The sequence below is a fragment of the Teleopsis dalmanni genome, chromosome 2 (genome assembly GCF_002237135.1).
Source record: "Teleopsis dalmanni isolate 2A chromosome 2, ASM223713v2, whole genome shotgun sequence".
Taxonomy (NCBI): Eukaryota; Metazoa; Arthropoda; class Insecta; order Diptera; family Diopsidae; genus Teleopsis; species Teleopsis dalmanni.
This window is the reverse complement of record NC_051847.1, coordinates 80,146,624-80,169,119: the sequence shown is the minus strand read 5'-3', so window position 1 is coordinate 80,169,119 and position 22,496 is coordinate 80,146,624. Positions and strand designations below refer to the sequence as shown.

General features: G+C 30.5%; 2 protein-coding genes across 2 annotated transcripts in view; both read left to right on the top strand.

Moving 5' to 3' along the window:
* LOC119685537 overlaps window positions 1–19,601 on the top strand; it is a 31,825-nt gene extending 12,224 nt beyond the window's left edge. The window contains exons 3-11 of the mRNA XM_038099842.1: window positions 13,876–13,973; window positions 16,195–16,347; window positions 16,763–16,894; window positions 18,358–18,594; window positions 18,655–18,783; window positions 18,865–18,994; window positions 19,080–19,202; window positions 19,276–19,365; window positions 19,470–19,601. Of these exons, the coding sequence (XP_037955770.1) occupies window positions 13,876–13,973; window positions 16,195–16,347; window positions 16,763–16,894; window positions 18,358–18,594; window positions 18,655–18,783; window positions 18,865–18,994; window positions 19,080–19,202; window positions 19,276–19,365; window positions 19,470–19,601 (1,224 nt within the window). The remainder of the gene's footprint in view (window positions 1–13,875; window positions 13,974–16,194; window positions 16,348–16,762; window positions 16,895–18,357; window positions 18,595–18,654; window positions 18,784–18,864; window positions 18,995–19,079; window positions 19,203–19,275; window positions 19,366–19,469) is intronic.
* A 1,165-nt stretch (window positions 19,602–20,766) lies between these two features.
* On the top strand, window positions 20,767–22,143 carry LOC119674912 (dnaJ homolog subfamily C member 7-like). The gene has a single exon (XM_038086068.1). It carries the CDS (start codon window positions 20,767–20,769, stop codon window positions 22,141–22,143), a length of 1,377 nt encoding a protein of 458 aa, XP_037941996.1.
* The last annotated feature ends 353 nt before the right edge of the window (window positions 22,144–22,496 follow it).

Here is a 22,496-nt window from a genome sequence, read left to right as displayed (position 1 = left end):
ATGTAAAAATGCAGCACGTAAACATGAGATATATTTCAAATATTCCATTTCTACGCTTAAATACCTACGCCTATATGATATCATTAGTAATCTTAATAATTTATTAATCAATATTCTTTACAATATACAAAGTCTGTGAAAATTAGTATAAAACATATGAAATAAGACTTAACCCAGAAAGTTTTTACTGAATACTTAATAATGAAGTTAAGCATTAATTAAAACTTCACTATTAAGTATTCAGTAGAAACTTTCTGGGTTAAGTCTTATTTCATATGTTTTGTACTAGTTTTCTTTAGCTTAAATATTTATAATAAATTGAATCTTAATTGCAAGTATTAACATAACTCTGAACCTCAGAGGTTCTCAAAATTATTTTTTCTCGAAGTAATTGAATATTTCAACCGCAGATTTTTAATATCCTTAAACATAAACTTTACATCCTTCCTTCCGCTTATTAATAAACTCAATTTGGCCGTAAAAAGATATTAATGGAACTCATTCTACTTAATATATGAACTTAATGCCTTGTTTTGATGAGAACTTCAGGCATTTTTGCATGTCTTAGCATACATCCCGCTCAAGGATATTGAATCCGAAATTTGTGCAGCGCATTAAATTTATTTAATAAAATGTATCTATGTGGAACTGAATAAATGTTCAGAGCTTAACAATCGGCAGAACATCAGAAGTGACTATACAAATGTAAATTTTTGTACATAATTTTTATTTGCGCTTCAATGTCTGTCTGCCTTTTGCATAAGGACAAACGTTAAACTTTTACTGCGAAATAAAATATCTACAACCAACAACCAAAAAAAAAACAAAAAAATAAAGTTTAATAAAAAAGAAAAACTCATTCACAACTCATAAAAACCATAGAAAATTGGTTTCGCTTTGAGGGTTTCGCCTTCAAATTGATTTTTCTATGTCATTTCTATCAAATTCATCTAGATACTTGAATGAATAAGTAACAAATTGTATGGAATGCTCACTCAAACGTATTTCTGGCATTTCTGATATGTCTTATGTCTTATGTTTTCTGAAAATATTCTATAAATCGGCGTTATGTTATGTGGGAATATCGAACAGCGATTGAGATACTCGGCATATGTCAGTATTTAAAAGAATATTTCTTTATTTTCCAACTGCGGCGGACAATACAAAGTGAATGAACAACGGAAGCACATAAAAATCAATTATTTATTTTTATTTTATTTTTTTTTTTTGGCATAATTTACTATTTATATAGATAAATTCACTAAATGAAGATTAAGATTAAGACATGATATGATAAAATATGTCTTATGTCAAGTAAATTTTGTTGTTGTACGAGCAAAGCTTAAAGCCCTTTTAAATCGTAGGAGGCACGTGCTCGGTGTGCCAACAACGTTTAATTAGTCTCTGAATTTGTTAATTTCGTGCTATAAAAGTCATTAAGAAACATTAAACGCTCTTACAGTGGAACTTCTACTGCTGTTATTTCACAATTTCAACTTTTTATAGACAGGAAGTACACTTATTTGTGACTATCGACTAAATCCACTCGGCGTGGTGCTCTTGTTAATGGCAAAAATTGACAAATTAAGTACCTGAAGAACTTGTGTTGAGGCTAGTGTTCACTTAAAGCTATCAAAAGATAACCAAAGATAACTAAACGGGATTTAGCGTTTAGATTGGGAAGTACAAAATATTTTTGGACATACATTTGACTTAAAATTTGACCAATATTTTATGTAATTATGAGTAATTAAAACTTACCAACACCGCGTTATCGAATCTCAGAATGGTAACAGGCTACTTGAGAAGGTACGCAGACCTGAGGTCAATTATTGCTTAGTCTGATGAAGTGATAAACAATAATCCAGTCAAGACGTAGAGAGTGGTTATGCAGAAACCTCACCGTTAATACAGAGTAAAAATGCTTAAATGCACTGACTCAACTAGCCTCAACATAATAATAAAACTCTTGATTGTTGCCGCTAAACTTTTGACAACAAGCGGAGTATATACCGGTTCCTTTATTAAGGAATAAAGTGGGATTAAGATTTGAATTGTTTAGACTCTTTATAGCGTTAAACCCTTTTACCAAGTATGCGATATTCAGGTATAAAGAACGATATTATGGAGGGAATAAAAGAAATTTTGAAAAAATTTGTGAGGATAGAATTAAAAATATAACACATAATCATGTCTTAAATTCAGAACATTAAATGATAGTCATACCCAGAGAACTATTTCGTTTACCACAAACGAAAAATTGGTCAACTGTTTTTCGTTTACATAAACAGAAGTTAATCACTATAATCGAAAAAATATTTTGCGCAAATATTTGCTTAATTTCTTGATAAAGTTTTTTAACTGATTAACATTCTTAAAATGTTAAATAGTTTACGAAATGCGAATTTTATTTGTAACGATTAATCTCTAAAGGGAGTAATTTTTTAAATGTAGCCTTAATGACCTAGAAAAGTTAAAGTAAAGAAATTTTTTAATGTGTTTATTGTTTGTTTTTTATTTTTGTGATTATTTTAAAGTATTTCAAGTAAATCTTAAAGTTATCTTAAAATAGTAAAAACGATATTGCATCAACAAATTTAACACAAGCAGATTAGCATGAAAAGACGATGTTCAGAATAAACTTCTACAAGCAGGTATGCATTTAGCAACCAAATCACTTCAACCATATACTAGTGTACTAAATATTTGAAGAACTGAAAATATGAATGTAACACATTAAAGAGAATAATCTTAATCAAAAAGTACACGGATTTCGTAAATAAAACACACAAATTTAAATTTTATTCCAAATTTATTTTATGTCCTTTAAAATATGCTCCTTCTGAAGCGATACACATATCCCAACGCTTAATCCAATCTTCCATACACTTCTTGTAGGCCCGTAAAGGTATGGCTTTTAGTTCCTTCAGCGAATTCTCTTTTACCGATTCAATCGACTCAAAACGCTTACTACGAAGGGGCAATTTGAGTTTCAGGAACAGGAAAAAATCGCACGGATCCAGATCTGGCGAATATGGTGCCTGAGCGATGAAAGTGGGGCGTGTTTGGTCAAAAAATCGTTTACGACAAGAATTTTCCATAGTAAAAATCGCTAAATGCACTTGAGGTAGTCTTACAGTAACAGCGGCTGTAAACAAACTAATTGACAGATGGCTTTTTGAGCAGAAGGTAATGTAAAATTAATGTATAATAAATCGAAAACTGCAGTGTCACGAAGTTGATGCATCAGTAATACGTTCATAACAAATACCGGTCTATTCGGTTTACAGACGAGGACGATAAATAACCCAAAATTTCGTGAAAGCACTTGATGACTTGAACTTTATGACTAAATATATCAGCCTACTGTCACTTATAATTACCGACAAACAATAAAAAAGAAACCACCTGGAAGCACTGGTAATGGCAGTTAATCCTAAAATAAACAACGACAAACTTAAAGCTATGCACGAATACACGAAACTTGATAGCACCTAAGGTCAGTAATTTTGAAAGTGTCAATTCTACTATAAAAGTGATTAAACGTATTTATAGACAAAAAGCGGAATATAGCTAGATTTTGATACATATCTTCGAAACGGATCATGTACAATTTCCTGAATACTTATACTGATACGGTCTTGCGCGTAATCCCAATTATATTTTTTGTTCATAATATAAGATACCAGATAAAATCTATCATTACTAATTGGTGAAGACTGCTGTTATTTCATGCTCATATGTATGATAGCTGCCAGTTAAGAGCGATACATTATCTTTAGAATGAAAAAGACGGTCACTATTGATCTATTGAAATGGAAATCTGTCTTTCATTCATTTTGAAACGGATGACAGCAATCCTTAAAGGGAGAAACTCTGGAATAAAAAACATAGTAAAAGCAGATAACATCTTTGGAGTTCGTACGGAATAAAGCAAGTTAAGTACTCTTGTAACCTGTCCTGTGATGAAATACCTTAACTGGTTGTACCATAGCGTTCAACAGGATTCGATATGGAGTGTTTTTAGTCCATAGTCATATATGACTTAATCAGTTATATATAAATGGGGGTACAAATGATATGGGACATTTGTAACTTTAGAATGTTTTTTTTTCAGATTCACCACCAAAAAAAATTCGAGACTTTAAACTATATGATAATTTTATAAATTCCGAATGGATGTAAAAAATTGTTCTTATCTAAACAGTTTACATGGAAGATAAAAGTAAATACTTTCATCCCATCTGCAAAATTCAACCGTTTCTTGATGACTTCATCAAGAGCTTTGGCAGAAAACAAATGAAGAACAAATGTCAGTTGACTTAACAATTTTTCCAATCCATCCTAGAACCAATCTCATCGAAAATGTGTCGCGGTTATTTGTAATATTATGTGACGTATCCGATGTTAATCAGTTATTTATTTTCATTATTATTAAAAGATTAGAATTAAAATATTTACTTTGCACATTTTGTTACATTATGTCTACATAATCCATTGAGTTGTCGTATATTGAAAAGCACTTTAATTTTGGCAGTTTATGCTATTTTTCTTTAAGTTATTTTTGAAGAAATAATATGTAAATTTAAATCTATTTTTGAGTAGCTTAAGTTAAAGGAAAAGTTATTTTATTCGTTGATATGCTATGAAGTACAGACTTAGAAAACATATAAAAACTTTTTTAATTTCCAACAAGTAAAAGATTTTAAAATGGAAAATATAAATGTGAAGTATTGAAAAGAACTTTCTCTGTTTTTATAAGGTTTTAATGTTAACATAAAATAAACTCATATTAAAAAAATAATAATAATTTGCATATTCACCAATTCGAATTCTTTTGTAAAAATTATTTTGTTGAAAGATACTTAAGTTTTTTACACTCAAAATTTTAAAGTCTACTTAACACATAACCCACCAACAGCTGCTTAATTTGCAAGCTAATGTATATAATATGATGATTAATACTATATAATAATTTTATAAAAAATCATTAAAATTTTTAAAAATATTAAAATTTTGCCGATGTTTTAAAAACACCTTAACCAAATTATATCAAATTTTTTTTTTAATTTTATTTTCTTATAAGCAGTTTATTTTCGACTGAGAGCTTTGAACTTTTGTTCAGTATCCAATAGAGCTCCCGCAGTCTGGTGATTGTCGTCTGTAGCAATTATCACAGTATCATCGGTAAAAGTTCCAATGTCAGTACCAATGGTGGTAGGCAAGTCGTTAGTGAAGAGTAAGTATAACATAGGTCCCAAGACACTGCCTTGTGGCACTCCCGCCTGAAATGACTGCAAAGTTGAAACTTTTTTTAAGAAAATGTAGTAATTAGTTGAGAGCATCTATTTAAGCTTGAACAATAGACCATTATGCCAAGCTTTTTCAAGGTAACTAGATAAACAGGATTAAAGCTCCTTTTGGAATTTTTAATTCTTAAAGAATTAGTATCGATAATATATGACAAAGTTGGAGTCCTGTCTAGATGCTATCTGATGTCTAACTGCTGTCAATCATAACATAATACAAACATACATAACCGATAACTCCTTCCATTAAGCTCCAATTGCATATATCGCAGAATCGCACAAAAAGAAAATCGTATCTAAAAATACCGCATAAAAGCTGGTTTCACTGAATTGTATTTTCTGAAGAGATAAATTTCTTTTATCAGAGACGTCGATGGACGGTTTAGGCGGCGGTTATTATCCATATCTCTTTTCGTTAGTGCTTAATAAAAAGAAAATTATTTTAAAGTTATTTATTAAAAGTTTTTTAACAGTATTTTTATTTTGGGTGAAGTTCTTTCAAACACCTGGTTTTTTGGTATACAGCTTATACAACTTTTTCGGGTGACTCACCTGCTGAAGTTAACTTGAAGAACCACTCTGTAAACATTTGAGTTTAGGTAAGAGCAATTTTTTTTTTAAATACATATATGTTAAGTTGAAAAAGGGAGTTTTTAAAAAAGAAGAACAAATACGAGCCCAAAAACTGTATTTTAAAAAGAAGACCACAAATTTGTACCAAAAACGATGTTGTCTTGTGTGATATAAGGTTTAATTTGGATGCACAAAATTAATTTATTTAAAATAATTAAAATTTAATTTAATTTATATGATTAAAATTCAATTTAATTTAATTCATTGAAATTGAATTTAATTTTAATTTTCGAAATAGTTCACTATCAGCTAAAAATTTCAGTTTTCTATACTATATATGCAGAATTATGAAATCCTGAAATTTCGCAAGTTAATTATTGGTAATCCACGATAATAAACACACTTGCAATGTATAGTTTAATTACTTTATTTAATGACTTTTAGAAGTTTTCTGAGATTATTGTAATTCATACTAAAATGCAAACGTTTGTGTCTTTAGGTATTTATGGGATACTTAATACTGAATTAATGCAAGACAACCTATGACTTTGAAACCTGGAGCGTGTGTGGTGGGAACGAAGAAATATTTCACCTGTTGTTCTATTTTCGTCATTAGGAATTTTCTTGGAAGCAATATTTCACATTTAATGGGTTTGGGCAAGGTCTAATGTATTCACAAAACGATTATTTTATGTTTATAAGAGTTAAACAAAATATCTATTTTAGTGAAATACTTTTCAATTTTATAAAAATAGAAAATACAATAGAAATTAAAATAGAAATAACAATTTATTGAACTTAATTAAAAAATTTTTTTTTATTAAATATATTTAGTAAAGTTTAAAAATTAAGATTGAAAGTTTTATTAACTACTAAAATTAATACTTTTAGTGAAGCTATGATAATATTCGGTACATATATGCATATTTGAGGAAAATGTATGCACCTAAAAAAATACTAATTTACAATGACCATAATGAACCATAATGAAACATCTGTTGCGGTAATGTGCCTAAATAAACACTAAATTCAATGAAATAATAATCATAATGAAACATATACTGCGGTGTATGTGCCTGAGTAAATAGCATAAGATAATTAAGTTAATTCTTGATTATCAATTCATATATATCTAAGATAAGACTGCAGATACATGTTCGTACTGGAACAAAAGCAGGACAGAGCGTATTCGTAAGAAATAAATTCTTAAAAATTTACTTCTGCATTTTGGGTTAGGGGATAGAAACGTTAACTGTTACTATTCGCTTTAATTTATTTTGCCAAAATTACACACAATTTCTGAATGCATCTAAGATAACTTAAAATGGCTTTGCTGAAGTTGTCAATCAGATACTTTGTATTTAGTAAATCATCTACTAGACTAAGTAAACAAATTAATTAGAAAATTATTAACTATACTATGGAATAGAAAGAAGCACGTGTTAGATATTAATGTTGTTTACAATCTTCATAAATAAAATGTTAATTTTAAATTTTTATTTAAGTATAAATGAAAATAAATTACTTTTAGATGTAGAAAAATATATATTTAACTTTAATCTCTGTTATTTTTTTTGCTAATTTTCCAGATGATTGTTCTACCATTTATACCAATATTGGCACTGATTGTGCAAACATCACTGATACTGCACGATGTTCTCGATTACAGAGTGGAAGTGGCGGATATTGAGACGCAGGTAAGTTCTGCATTCGATACCCATGAGTTGGGTCAATGGAACAAAGAGACTACAATTTCAAGTAACAATTCTTTATACTTTATCTTCCTTGTGGAAATATAGTAGATAAATTGTAATTAAAATTTATTGTTGCAATTCAATCATGCAACAAGTACGAAGCGCAAACCACAAATCCATATCAGAAATCGAGTGAAAGGACTGTGGAAATAAACTCAATACAATAAAGACACAAGCATGCAAAAGTAAATGGAGTAGGGAGACCCAATGGTGAATGCGAAAAAACATTGCCAACCATTGTGTTGGCAAACAGCTTTCCCGTCAATAAATATATTCATTCATACTATACAGAAAAGGAAGAAGATGTATAAATATTTACGAAAGGATGAGATAATTTTCATTACTTTTTCCTTATTTTTCTACACAGCACCAAAGCTAAATGGCAGAACAAATGTAAATAAAACGGGGAAAGGTTACCATAAATGAAGCAATTATGAAAATTCAAGACAATAGTCTTGGTTAGAGGATTCCTTTATAATTTTATCTTTAAACAATTTCATAGTTAGTTCACAGTTCAATGCACTCAATATTCAGTATTCCAAGCATGAAGTGTTGGAAATAATAATTAACCGTCTCAATCCTTAAACCTTGACACAACCAGACACAATCAATCAATTCATCACATTATTTGGGGTCAATAATGGTGTAAGGTTTGGTTTTATTGTCTTCCAAAGCAAAGAAGCAACAAAAACAATATTTAGGTTTCTTAATAACGCAACCACTTGTATAGAAAACTTAGACAAAATGGTTATACTGTTGTCATTCTACATTTGTTCGGTATAACGTACTTCAGTGACACTCTACAATCATATATGTAATTAATTTTTATGAGAAAATAGGAATTAATTAATCTTGAGTGATACATTTTGCCCCATAATTACCAGTCGAAAATATAATTGCATTAAAAGTGCATTTTGAGAGCATTTTGATTGAAGAAATTACCACAAATTTACCAATCGTAAGCGTCATAAGTCACATCTAAGAGTTTCGTATTGTCATCATTTCTGCTCTTAATTAAAATGCAGCATTCACACAAAAAATCATATTTAGTACCAGAAATAAATGTTTTATCAAATAATTCACAGCCTTTTATGATTACAGTATTTTTTAGAAAATCTATTCCAATTTCATTACTAGCAATTCTAGCGTAGTTAGGAACTTGGCAAAGCTTAACTAAAGTTAAAATCATTTGTGGTTGTAACATAATATATCAGTTGGAATTTCGATAAGGCATCAAAATTAGTTTTCTAATTGAAAGCTTTTCTCTAAATAGGGTCAAACTGATCTTAAAATACAACGTCAAGGATGAAGCAAGACACAACTTTACCGACTCCCCCATTACTTTTTCAATTAAAGCGTACCATGAAATAGAACTGAGCGCTAAATCAGGAAGGAAGTTTTTCGTAAAACAAAATTCTAGAATAAAGACATTGGCTTTAATGAGGTTAAGTATTGTTTAAAACATTGTTAAATACTAAGGTTCTAGGTAGAACCCTATTTACAACATTGAACGGAAGAATATTTTTAATCATAGGTTGTAAAATGTGTTTTTTGGTCATATTATTGATTTTAACAATAAAACATCAAAACGTTGAATGTTTACAGAATGAAAGACAGAAATATATATACTCGACGAAAATTCATTTTTAAAGCGTCAAGAGTTTAATGTTTTCCCGCATATACATAACATTTTGGGATTAGTAATAAATGGTTCAACGGTGCTAACAAATGATTTATGGTCTGCATATGGAATTGGATCGGTGACACAGTAAAATGACCAACTAAAAGATTCTAGACGTCCCGGGACGCCAGGAGAAGTACGAAAATTTTATTATACTCAGAATGATGATTTTGTTAATACTCGTAACAAAGATAGATAGAAGTTAATTGTTAAGGTTCTATGATTCACTTATGCTATGATCCTGTGTCCAATTCACATCACAAAAATTAGACTTATTGTATATCTTATGCCATCGTCTTATTGAACTGTAAAAAAAAACATTAGGTGATCATGCAGCTATTGCTATAATTTTCTATGGATTATTTCACATTCTTGTTATTTTCAACCACTTCTCTATATTTAATATCACAGCTTATATACCATTTTTATGGATATAATAGTTGGCAATTAATTGTAGATGCTCACTGCTATAGTTGTGGGAATTTTGTCCGTTAACATATAACCCAAGTAAAAAACAAGCCTCATCCTCGAAACAAATTCCTTTTAAAAAATCGTCCTCATAACTTATTTTTGTTGTAAGTTTTTAATATCTTAATACATTTAGTAGTTGTTAAGCGAATCTTAAAGAAATTTAATATTTGATACCTTTGTGAACAATTTTGTTTAATATATGTCACTAGAACAATAATTTCACAGAACTGCAATATATATAAGTCTTAATGAAATAAATTATGTACCGCTTATGCATGTTACTAGTGTTACTAAGATACTCAAGTACAGCTTCTATTATTCCTTATTATTTCTGTATCATCTTACAGTCATAACTGCTGATTAAAAAGGTAGCTCATTGCAAATTTAAAAAATGATTGCACTAATAAACTACACACATTTCATACCACATTTGTGTGCTGTCTAACGTCATCACCATTACTGACGCTGTGATCCAAAATCCCATCCTCACAAATTATGCCGTTAGTATAGTGTTGTATTGGTCCTTCATCACTCATGGTGGGTGCTCAACCATTCCTCAGTGTATAATGTGTATATTTTCTTTTCCATCATCTTCGTTCTGTGTTTACAATGCATTGCTTGACAAGGTCATTTCAGACAACCCATTTTGCAACACATTTCCTTCGTCCTGTTGTTTACATTTCTATTCTCCTCCATTTTCTCGTCGTCTTCTGTTTTGTTTACAAAGTGGAGAGCTTGTTTCCTTCGGAAAAAAGAAGAAATGCACAATCCTTGTATTTATATGCAGCTTATAAGACAGGACACGTGCTGTTGCATATCTTCACATCAAAGTGAGTATAACGTTTGCAAAGGCAGCTGAAATCTGTTTTTTATGATAATTTATTATGACGCCTTGGATACTTGCACTTTTCTGTATATATTTATTTATTCTTCATTTTCTTTATTGTGTGCAGTTGTCTTTCAAGTTCCGTTCCTACTTCTCCTTCCTAGAGGAATTCCTAGAGAAAAGCATACTTTTGTTATCCTATAAACAAGTTTTGAAGTCTTTTTAATTCAATTTTGTTTCACATAAAAATTTCAAACAAAAACTTTCACTTCGTTATTTAAAATTTAAATTTTCAGAATTGATTTAAAGATTTAAGAGAACTAATATTCTTGTCTCTTATTCCATTATTTAAAAATTTTACATTTTTATTTTATATATATTTGATTACTTCGTACGCAAGTAAACTAGTCTCTATCATTATATTTTAGTATTAATATAATTTAATATATCGGAATTCTGAGATGCAGCGAATATATTTGAATCATAAGATTCTCAATAGTATCTACAGAAGCAGTAACTGAATTTCGTACCTATGGTTGGTATTTTATTAACCAATAATTAATTTTTAACAAGAGAATCCCACTTGAATCACATGTACATTATGATCAAAAAAGAAAGAGAATTAAAAAAAAAAAAGGCGAAATTTTATTTTTTCATAATTTTCTTTATTATCGGCTTCAAAGTACTCTCCTCCTGCGGTAATACATGCATGCCAACGCTTGATCCAATTTTCCATACAATGTTTATAGACCGCCGAAGGTATGGCCTTTAGTTCACACAGCGAATTCTCTTTTATGGTCTCAAAATGCGTTCCTCACAATGGCAGTTTGAGTCGGCGGAAGAGAAAAAAGTCACACGGCGCCATATCTGGAGAGTATAGTGCTTGGTTGATGATATTGGTGAAGTTTTTGGCCAAACACTGCGACACAACCAATGCTGTGTGAGCCGGTGCGTTATCTTGGTGTAAAATCCATGAGTTTTCCTTCCATTAATTTGGCCTTTTATTGTGAATGACTTCATGCAAACGAGGTATAACGGCCAAATAATACTCATGACCGTTTGACCGTCCGGAAGGAATTCATAGTGCACCACACCACACATATCGAAGAAAACAGTCACAAAACAGTATAACCTTGATTTTGGACCGACTTTGGCGTTCTCTTTTCGGTTTCGGCTCACCTTCGAAGCACCATTCGGTCGATTGTTGTTTGGTTGGCATGTCAAATGCATACATAGATAGACCCATATCTCATCGTCACACGAAAATTTTTCGACTTCTTTGTATAGACGCCAAACAAAAGCTAATCGTACGATATACGTTAAACTTTGAGAGAATGTATATAAAAGTGTTGCCAGCGTGAAAATAAAATTTACCAATTGGATAAGCGCTGGAATTCAAAAATTAAAATTGTCGTTCTTTTTTGATCACAAGGTATATGTACCCATATACATATATATATCCCAAGGACATATCATATAAAATATATATATGACATCATCGCCTCCCTAAATAGTGGAGCATAATTAATTCAATATTCAGTTGTTACTATATATCCAAAATCCAAAGTTCCCAAAGTTTTATGTATGTAAGATACACCTAAAGTAGCTAGTTTGAAAAATAGCGCATTTCTAGATATACAGGTTTAACCGATTGAAGTGTTACCTATTTAAGTGACTATATCTTTCTTGTGTAAAATTATTTTTTATTAATTCAATTACATAATATTGTAAAAATAATTACTTTTACAAAATCCATTCATTTTAACTTGATGTATATACCTTTTGCCTTGACTATGGCCTTCAAACTATTAAATAATGGGTTGTATGCTTCACAAATGTGATCTTCGGGTATTTAAGCCCACCCCTGAAAAATTGAACAGTGGCTTTAAATAGCGCATCCATAGTGAAACATATTTTAGTCCACACCTTGCTCTCCAAAATGGCTCAGATGGAATAATTCATTGAATTCGATTCTGGCATCTGAGGAATTCAAAACCCATTAGGTGGACTTACTTGGTTCACACTAGGTTTATGAAACTGAGAACGGTGCCAAGTCTTGGTGGAACATTTATGGATTACGATCGAAATGCTTGCATGCCCACGGTTTTAAAACCACTTCCAAAACATTTTTCCGATAATAAGTCACATTGAATTTAACAGCAGACTCGATCGAAATGATTGGAAAGCGTCCATCGGCGGTCACAGCTTTCCATACCATTACTTAAAATAGAAAAGGAAAATTACTTCGAGTGGTCAATCGTAGTTTCATTTGTAGTGTTTTTGGCAGTGTAAACACGATTATTTTGGAAGATTATGAACTGTTCTATGGGGAAATTTTTCTCAACAGAGAATACAATGTTTTGAAATTCGTTGCGTTCGTACTCGTCCAAGCATAACAATTCCTTTGCTCTTTTGAGTCTAACATTTTGTTGCTTTAGTGTAAGATCTTATGCACTTTGGAATTTGTAAAGTTTTCTCTTGAGCACATTTTGAAATATGAGCCGAATGCTTTGCTGGGATATTACCAGTTCTTTAGCCATTTGATTATCACTTCGATGTGGATTTCGTTCAAGTTGAGCCTTAACTTTCCGAACCATACCAAGTAATGTTGCTCTGTTTTTCGTTCACCAACATATGATTTGGCAACGCTGTCTATGCTATTATAATGATTTATGGTACGATATAGAAATAATATAGGTATTGATTTTGAGTTGTTTAGGTGTTTCAGCTCATGAACAATAGCTGGTTGTGATTGTCCAGCCAAATATAATGTAATCACACTGTAAGGTAGATAGATACTTAGCTATTTATGACCATAAAAAATGTTCATCTCGAAATGTGACCATAAAAACGAAGTTGTATGCTATACTCCGATCAGTCTGTTAATAATGTTCGGAGGATTGGGTTAAGCACTGACACTGGCACTAACATACCTGCACAGCATATCCTGAGATTTGGTTTAAAGGTGACAAAATAAATTTTAATTTGATTGTTAATTTTTTCTATTTTATTTAATTTTTTGTTTACTTTTCACCCAAAATGTATTTATTGTGTCTTTAACTAAATTTTCCTTAACCAGTATGTAATCTTCATTATTATATATGTTTTCATTAACACAAGCATTTGTTTATAGATTGACACTGTCAATATGTATTTCGCAAAATTTACTATAAATGCGCCTCTTATTATGACTTCTGAAGCGTAAAATTGGTTTAAATCTATGCCGCATAAAACCTAAATCCTTTCAAATTTTAAATGCAGGTGACCATAGCTACTGATCTGGGCAAAGTTGTGACGCGTCTGCAATTGGAACGGACCGAGGTGGCCTTTTATATATTCACAAACGGAAGCAAACTGCGGTGAGTAACGTTTCAATAAATTCAATGATTTGTCAATATGATGAAAATTTCTCATTGCTTCTTCATATGTATATATGTATGTATATATTTATATTAGAATTATATCATAAAAGATATATGTATATATTATTTTTGTGTAAATATGAATTTATGAGTTTTATTTTGATGTAAATTTTTCAAATGATGGTATTTTATGCAATTTGGGTTACGATTGTTGATATTTCCATTTCAATACGAATTTAAAGCTTTTATGGAAGGATTTTGTGGAAAATAAATGTGAATTTTATTACTCAATTAGCATCGTTTGAATACTGAAGCTTTAAATAAATTTTTCAAATTTATTAAAATATGGAATATATGTTATACTAAGTTCGGAATATGTAATATACTTATAGCTTATCAAGAAGTGTTTCTCCTCGTTTTATATTGAGATGTGTTTATCTCTTGAAAAATATTAAATATTTTTTTCGAAGCTATCAGACCTCGTGAGATATATATTATTTTTTTTTTTTTTGTTTTTATTTAAAACATATTACTTATAATAATATAAAAACATGCTTTATTTGACTACGACTAGTTCAAGTGCAGAGATTTATCAAGCAGTTTTGTTATATATTATAAAACATTATACAAATGTCTAGTTGCCAAAGACTTAATGCTAATTTAGTAGTAATCTAAAGGAAATTCATTTTAAACTACTAATTCCGGAATAGATCTGAAGTCACAATTCGTTTAAGCCTCCTTAGTAGGACAGATGTGATGAAGAGATAGTGGGCAGTCTCGTGTGGGTGCTGTTGTAACTGTTCTTAGTGCTTTACCAAATTTTGAATAACACCATCCACATTTTCGATTTTCAAGTCCCGATAGAGGTCAGTATTCCAAACGAACCACGGAACATCGATTAGATTTCTTAGGACTTTGTCTTGGAAGTTTTAGATGATATGAATTGTCGATTTTAGCGCACATTTAAATAACTGGATTCCATTTCCTAGAACTTTGTTTTGGAAATTTTGATGGAAATTTAAATGGATGATCTTGGTGCACATCCCAATGACTGAATTCCACTTCGTCAACACCGGAGCGATGACTTCCTCGTATATCAATAATTTGTTGATTTTTTTATTAGCTAATATAAGTTTTTGGATTTTAATTCTAGCTCAACTCTTTCTTTTCCATATAAAGTGCTCTTTCCATTTCAACTTTACATCTAAGTTCATGTTGAAGTACTTAGTTGTGTTTGAGTATGGTATTCGAACAGTGGATATAGTTATCGGCAAATAGACTTTTTTGTTAGTGAATTTTACACAAAGGAATTTCGTTTGATTCAGTTCAATTTTTCGTTTAATAGTCCAATTCATAATTTGATTAATAGTATGTATTTCCAGTAGGAAGAATTGCGAAGTCATCTTCAAAAGTTGATGTGACTGTTGACGCTTTCTGGTAGGGCTTACAAGTCAGTTGTGTGAATTAGGTAGAGAAATGGGCCAAGTATGCTTCTCTGCGGTATTCTGGCTTCAATTGTTTTAAGTTTTGATTACGGACCACTTAATTTCTTAGTAAAGCATCAGGAAGATAAGTACGATGAGATAATTTTGGATATCTGTCTCATAAACCACTCTTTAATCTTATGCACGAATCCTTTGTGGCAGAATTTATCAAAGACTTTCGAAACGTCAAGGAATACTGTAGTGCAAATTTTTTCCGCTTCAAGCGCTCTCTCGATTTTGTCGCATATTCAGCTTAGTTGTTCTATAGTAGTATTTTTTTTCGAAACTCAAACTGATGGCTTGTAACTAATTTTTTTTGTTAGAACAGATATATATTATGATATTCTGGCAATTAGTTAGAATTAACAATGATTTTTGTAAAACAATTTTTGATATAATGATAAGTAATAATTATGGTTTTGCTGGAATAAATAGGGGTTTCCATTACAGAGACTATAACGCAAGAATATCAGTAATTATCTATAAGTACTTATTCAACGATTGCTCGGTCGTTTAAATATATTATGTACAATATATAATTTTGTAATTTTTTTTAATTGTAGTTGAAGAAAATTTTTAATTTTTATTAATTACTAATAAAAATAGCACTGAAAGTTATATATAATTTGAACAATTAATTATATTTTTAAATATATAAAATATATTATTATTTGCTTTATAAGTAATTTGTCACTTTAGTAAAATAATAAATTTAATTAAAAAACCCATTTCAGTTCCAATTTGACACAACGTTTTGCTGTAACAGATCAGGCATTGAATAACATGACCACATGGAGTGAAATTAGTGTGCCTACATCACCAGAGGATGATGAGGATGAAGTTATGCTAAATCGTACCGAATTTCAAAATCGATTGAATGAATTCAGGTAAAATTGAAATGCTGTGTGAGTCTTTTTGATAAATGAACTTCACCAACTAATGTGATTTTTACACTCCCACAAATTGAGGCTGTTAAATTGTATATCTAATATTTAAATAGTATTTTAAATTTATTTATGTCACGAATTTATATTCAAATGGTGGCAAATAATATTAGGGAAGAATATTTTATAATTTCGATGGTTGGATGTTTGTGTGCAGAATAATTAATTTGAATAGTTATGATATTGTGACTGTAAATTCGAGTAAAACATAATTTTTAACCAACATTATGTAAAGTATACCACTAATTATGATATACTTAATATGTATAGATATGATATTAAACCAGTTAATATAATTAAAATTCGCAAAAATATTGTTTTAAGCATATAATGAATTTGAGTTCCTTTAATATAAAAGGGATAGTGTGCGTTCCGAGCCTGAAGATAACTCAATGTCGGATGTAATGCAATGGTATACGTCAATTAATCGTGGTCTACTATATCATTTAACACAACAAATAAAGGAAACGGATAATAGCGCAGTTTGGCGGTATGTTTTGTATATAATATTTGTTTAGCATGTAGAATATTTTTTTTATAGTATAAAAAATATAAAAAATGATTTTTTGGTTCAGGACACAGTGTTATTGAAAAAAGTTTTAGTAAAAAAATAGGTGAGCCTTACCATTTGAAAAATAACATTTTCCAATAGTTCTTAGTTCACTATGTTGTTCAAAACTCTCGTAGAGCGATATCAGGAATAGATAGATTTTAGTTCAATTAAAAAAAGAATCTGATGTCATGACCACGTTGATTTGATAACAGAATATAGTAGAGTCAACTATTTTGAGCTACCTTCTGTATTACGCTTTATGACGATATAGCTTATTTTTCGATAAATCGAGATTCACATTTATGAAGTTTTTACATTGATGAGTTGATTAAGTTGAGTCATTACACACACTATCTTTTTCCAAGAATATTCAATTTATCATTTGAGTTAATGCACAATAGATCAAGCTGGTAACAGTGCATAAAGGCCTTAACCTAACCCATAAACCATTACCATTCATTGAGTTCACAAAAGACGTGTGACAAAAAGGATATACTCCATTTGTTTGTAGTGAAATGAGCGTCTCCTAGAAATCAGTATGATGATCAAACTTTCATATCAATATATGACAAATCATATCAATTTGTTAATTCATTCTTTTTTAGAAATCATCAAAAATTGATATCGCAGTATATTTTGTAACTAGTAAGTAAAACAGTAACTTAATTAATATAGTAACCATCTTAGCTAATAGAGTAACCATGTAGACTAATTGAATGCAAAATTTTATGAAAAAAAATGCAACATACAGAAGAAAAATATTATCATTCGTCACAGCAATAATATTAGTCTTCGAATTAAATTAAGGTTTGTTATAAAAACCAGTCTGTTCACCAGATTTAGCTTTCTCTGAGTTAAGAATGCTCTTTGACTCAAAAAGCTTTTTAATGGAAAACATTTCCATCATATAAGGTGGTAGTGATTGCCATAGAGAGAAATTTTGTAGAATTTTTTCATAACTACCAAAGAGATTAGATCTATGTTATATGTCAAGGGATTGTTGGAAGAAGTGTTTGGACAATAGAAGCTACTTTTGGAGCAATAGCTGTATGAAAGACACAAAAATAATATTCAATTTCATATTTGTTTTTTTTCAAATTCTGACCAGAGCTTGATTAGAAACAGGGTTCCGAAGCTCCTAAACTTCGTTTTGTCGTTCCTTTTTCGTAAATTTAATGTACAACTTGTTATATCAAGACTCATCACATCAGGACTATGCTTCAAACGAATCTCTTCTTGAACCAAGGAATCATTTATTTTTTTTTTGGTCCATAAATAATATATATTGCTACCGTAATATTTTGATAATTTTCTGGTTTAGAGTTCACAATTTTATTTTTAATATTGATATTGTAAATATTTAATGAATTATTTCTTGTCCCGATATATCTGTTTCACAGTTATTTGGTTGGTTTTAAAAATCTCTTAAAGAGTATTGAGTGCCAAAATATAGCTGCTTCATATGGTATTAAGTACTATGGTCGTGGGTATTTAGGTTTGGATGCGTTTGTCTCGTACGTACGTTATGAATTTCTGGCACGTGAACTGATTAATTCGACGCTCAACTATGTACCATCCTTAAAATGGATGTATACTGATATTACTGCCTCAGAAAATTATAAAAAAATGAAGTCCATGTAAGTGTATCGTAAATATTAAGTTCTACTTTAAATTTTATTAAACATTCTCGACGTTAGGAACTCCAAAATTTTGAAAAATGTTAGCGGTAAATCAGATGAACAAGACGCTATTGTTTATTACGATACCATGCACAACTTCACAGATGATCTACGGATCATACAAAAGGCTTTACGTTATAAAATTAAGTAAGTTATTCAGTTATTCATAATCATTCTATTTGCCGTTGCATTTATTTACAAAATATATAACAATTTATATATAAAAAGGGAATACGTGGATAAAACACTACATGAAGCTGCCAATAATGAAGCTGTGGGCATTGTCATCCTTGTCGTGGTACTATGTGTTTCGCCCGTCATAATTATATTGGTCAAAAATGCAGCTGCAACAATTCAGGTAAAATGCAATATTAAAATAATATAAAATAATAAATAATAAAGTCTTATAAATATCTCTCACAAATATAATTAACTATTACTAGATGTACGCCTTGAACTTAGCACAAAAAGCCAAGGAATTAAAAATTGAGAAGTGTAAAAGTGACTCGCTACTCTATCAGATGCTTCCACCGAGTGTTGCTATGCAATTAAAATATACACAGGAGGTGGGTCATCTACCACTTTTTCCAGTGGCATTCGTCTAGGAATACTAAGGAATTTTTTTCATTTTTATTGCAGGTACGTGCTGAGCTTTACGAAGCGGTGACAGTCTATTTCAGTGACATTGTTGGATTCACAGTAATTGCTGCTAATTGCACGCCGCTGGAGGTATGAATCCCAAATATAAAAAAATTTCCTTTTATATACAATATTTTAAATATATTTTTTTTTATATTAAATTTATTTTTTTGAAAATAATTTTAATCCCAAAGGTGGTGACTTTTTTAAATTCAATTTATCGTGTTTTTGATGAGCGTATTGAGTGTTATGATGTCTATAAAGTGGAAACTATTGGTGACTCATATATGGTTGCCTCAGGATTGCCAGTCAAAAATGGTAAGTGAGAGGGTTGCGATGAGAATTATGCACCAAAATTTTAATTTTCAATAAAAAAGTTTTAAGATTATTTTTATTTTTAGGGTTGTTGGCAAAAAATAATTAGAAATATTGTTTGAAAAATAGTATTCCTTATTATATCGAATGTGCAATTAATAATATTGAATTGATTGGGATATATTATATGCAAAAAACAAATTAGTGCTAAAGGAAGAAAAAAAACTTGCTTTTATAAAATAAAAAAGTATATTTATAAATGTATGAAAAGTCTATAAATATATTAGCCTCCCTTATTCCTAAATTTAAAGTTAGTAGAAGTACTTGATAGATGATAGATACGAACGATAGTTCTTGAGATGTTACACTTGAGATGTTGAAAGTATCATTAAAAAAAAAGTGTGTGAAGGCCAGTTCTCTTCATTTCAATCTTGAACGTAAATATCAGAAGGAAAGCCGACTGGAAATACTGGACTAGTTTTCAGGCAATCGTTGGACATAAGCAGATATGATGAAACTGTTAAGTACCATCTTTGACTGGCGTTAGTTAACAGGAGCATGCCTAGTTAGGAAACAGGTCATTAATCTGATGTCGGAAATCATTTAGGCTAAGAATTCTGTCCTTCTTGTTATTGACACAAATATTGTTATAGACTTAAATGAGGTGTTTAGATGCTTTTAGGTCTTAGAGTCGGCCTAGGTCTCAGTACTAAGCTTGTCAGCTATTGTATTACCGTCGAATAAATCTCAACCAGGTACCCAGACGAACGTTGCTATTCGTAGTAGTCTGTATGGGCTATATGGATTCTTTTTTGCCATATCTCTTTCACTACACGGTTTTGATAAAGTATAAATGGCTAGTTGCATCTGTTAAGTTTACACCACAAAGTAAAAAATCCAACAGATTTCACTAAAATTTTACTCTTTATTACAATTGAGTTAACTATGTGATTTATTATATTATGAATTTTATGAAACTGTCATAAAAATAATTTTCTGTTATATTAAAAGTTTGAAATAAATTTCTGTTCATAGACATCCTCTATTTTTACTGTTAATTGAACATATTGTTTAAATCACACAAAAGCTTTTGCAGAAATTTATTTTTGAATCATTTAATTAAATTTTATATACATTATAAAGTGAAAAGTGCGAAAAATTTTCGTTCGAAACGCAATGGAATATAAATACCCGTCACCCACAAATCAGATGAACTTTGATAATATCGACGCAAGTGCTGCGGATATAAAAAGAAGGTTGGGGAATGATGAACTGTTAGCGAAGCGATATGAGTCTGCATTAAGATGTTTCGATGAAGCTATACTCATTTGTCCTACTGATCCTACATTATATTTGAGCCGCTCCGGTGCGTTTATGATGCTCTCCAATTATAAAGCTGCACTAAGTGATGCACTTACTGCAGTATATTTTAATTCGAAACTAAAATCAGCCTATGTCAGAGTAATAAATATAAGCATCGCTCTTGGCAACATCGGTACAGCTACTGCAGCAATAGAAAAATTAGCGGCACTTGATCCATATTCAGAAGCGCTCAATGTTGGAAGAATATTGATAGCAAACTTAAATAAATTGGAGCGGGAGATGGTAAAACACTACTACCTCCAATCGTTCGAGGATATCGTATATCTATGCAATCAAGTACTTTCAATTGCACCTGCTAACCTAAAATATAAGTTAAGAAAATGTGAAGCTCTCTTGCACTTAACTAAAATTAATGAAGCTGTTGATATCCTCGACAAACTAATTTTAAGTGAAGATGAAGCGCAACATCCATACCTTATTTATGTACTAGGGTTAAGATATTTCTACGAAGACAAAATAGATAGAGCAAAACAGTACTTCAGCGAAGCGATTGACTTAAATCTAGAAAGTAATAATATTTTGGAAATACATCGGGATTGCTGTAGAATAATATCGGCCGTGCAACAAGGCTATAAACTGATAGAAGAGAGGCAGTATATTGAAGCATACGATATCTACAGCCAAATAATTGATGAATTGCGACTCGGTCCTATAACGAAATGTAGGTTTCTTTGTCTACGTGCATATCTCGCTTGGACAACTAAAAAAATTGAACGTGCTATCGACGACTGCAGTTTAGTCTTGAATATAGACAATACACATTTGGATGCATTACTGTTGCGTGCTGAATGCTTTGACACACTTGAAAAATATAAAGAATCTATTGATGATTACGAAGCAGCTTACAAATTAGATGGATCATGGCAAAATTGGAAAAAATTGTGTACAGCCAAAGGATTTCTAGCACAATCTAAGATCCCAACATTTTACGATATACTAAACGTTCACCAGTCTGCAACATATTCGGAAATTAAATCTGCTTACAAAAGGCATGCTATGGATCATCATCCTGATCGTCATCCACACGCGAGCTCTAAACAACTAAAGAGAGAAGAGGATAAGTTTAAGAAAATTCAGAAAGCTTACGAAACTCTGTCGGATGAAGTGGATAGAATGGAGTACGATGAGTATATTAAGCGTAGAAAAATTAATGAATCTCACAGTAGTTAAAATGGTTAAAACTGCACGCTATATTTAAATAAATCTAAAATCTTCTTTTTAATAATGTATATTATGTTGCGTGATCTATTAAGAAAAAATTATAAATAAAAAATTTTATTTTGATGAATAAGTTTCATTATTTTAATCGATTATCAGAGAAGACTTGAAACGATTTCTTATTGAACTTAAAGAAGTGTATCAATTCACATCACGTCCAGGAAAGTCAAAACATCATCCTATTAAGACCACATGATATTCTACATGTTTATCTTTAATTTCATTACAAATTGAAATTTGTCGTTTTTAAAATAAAGTAATATGGTCTCTATACTCTACCATCTAGATCAAATACCACACCAGAA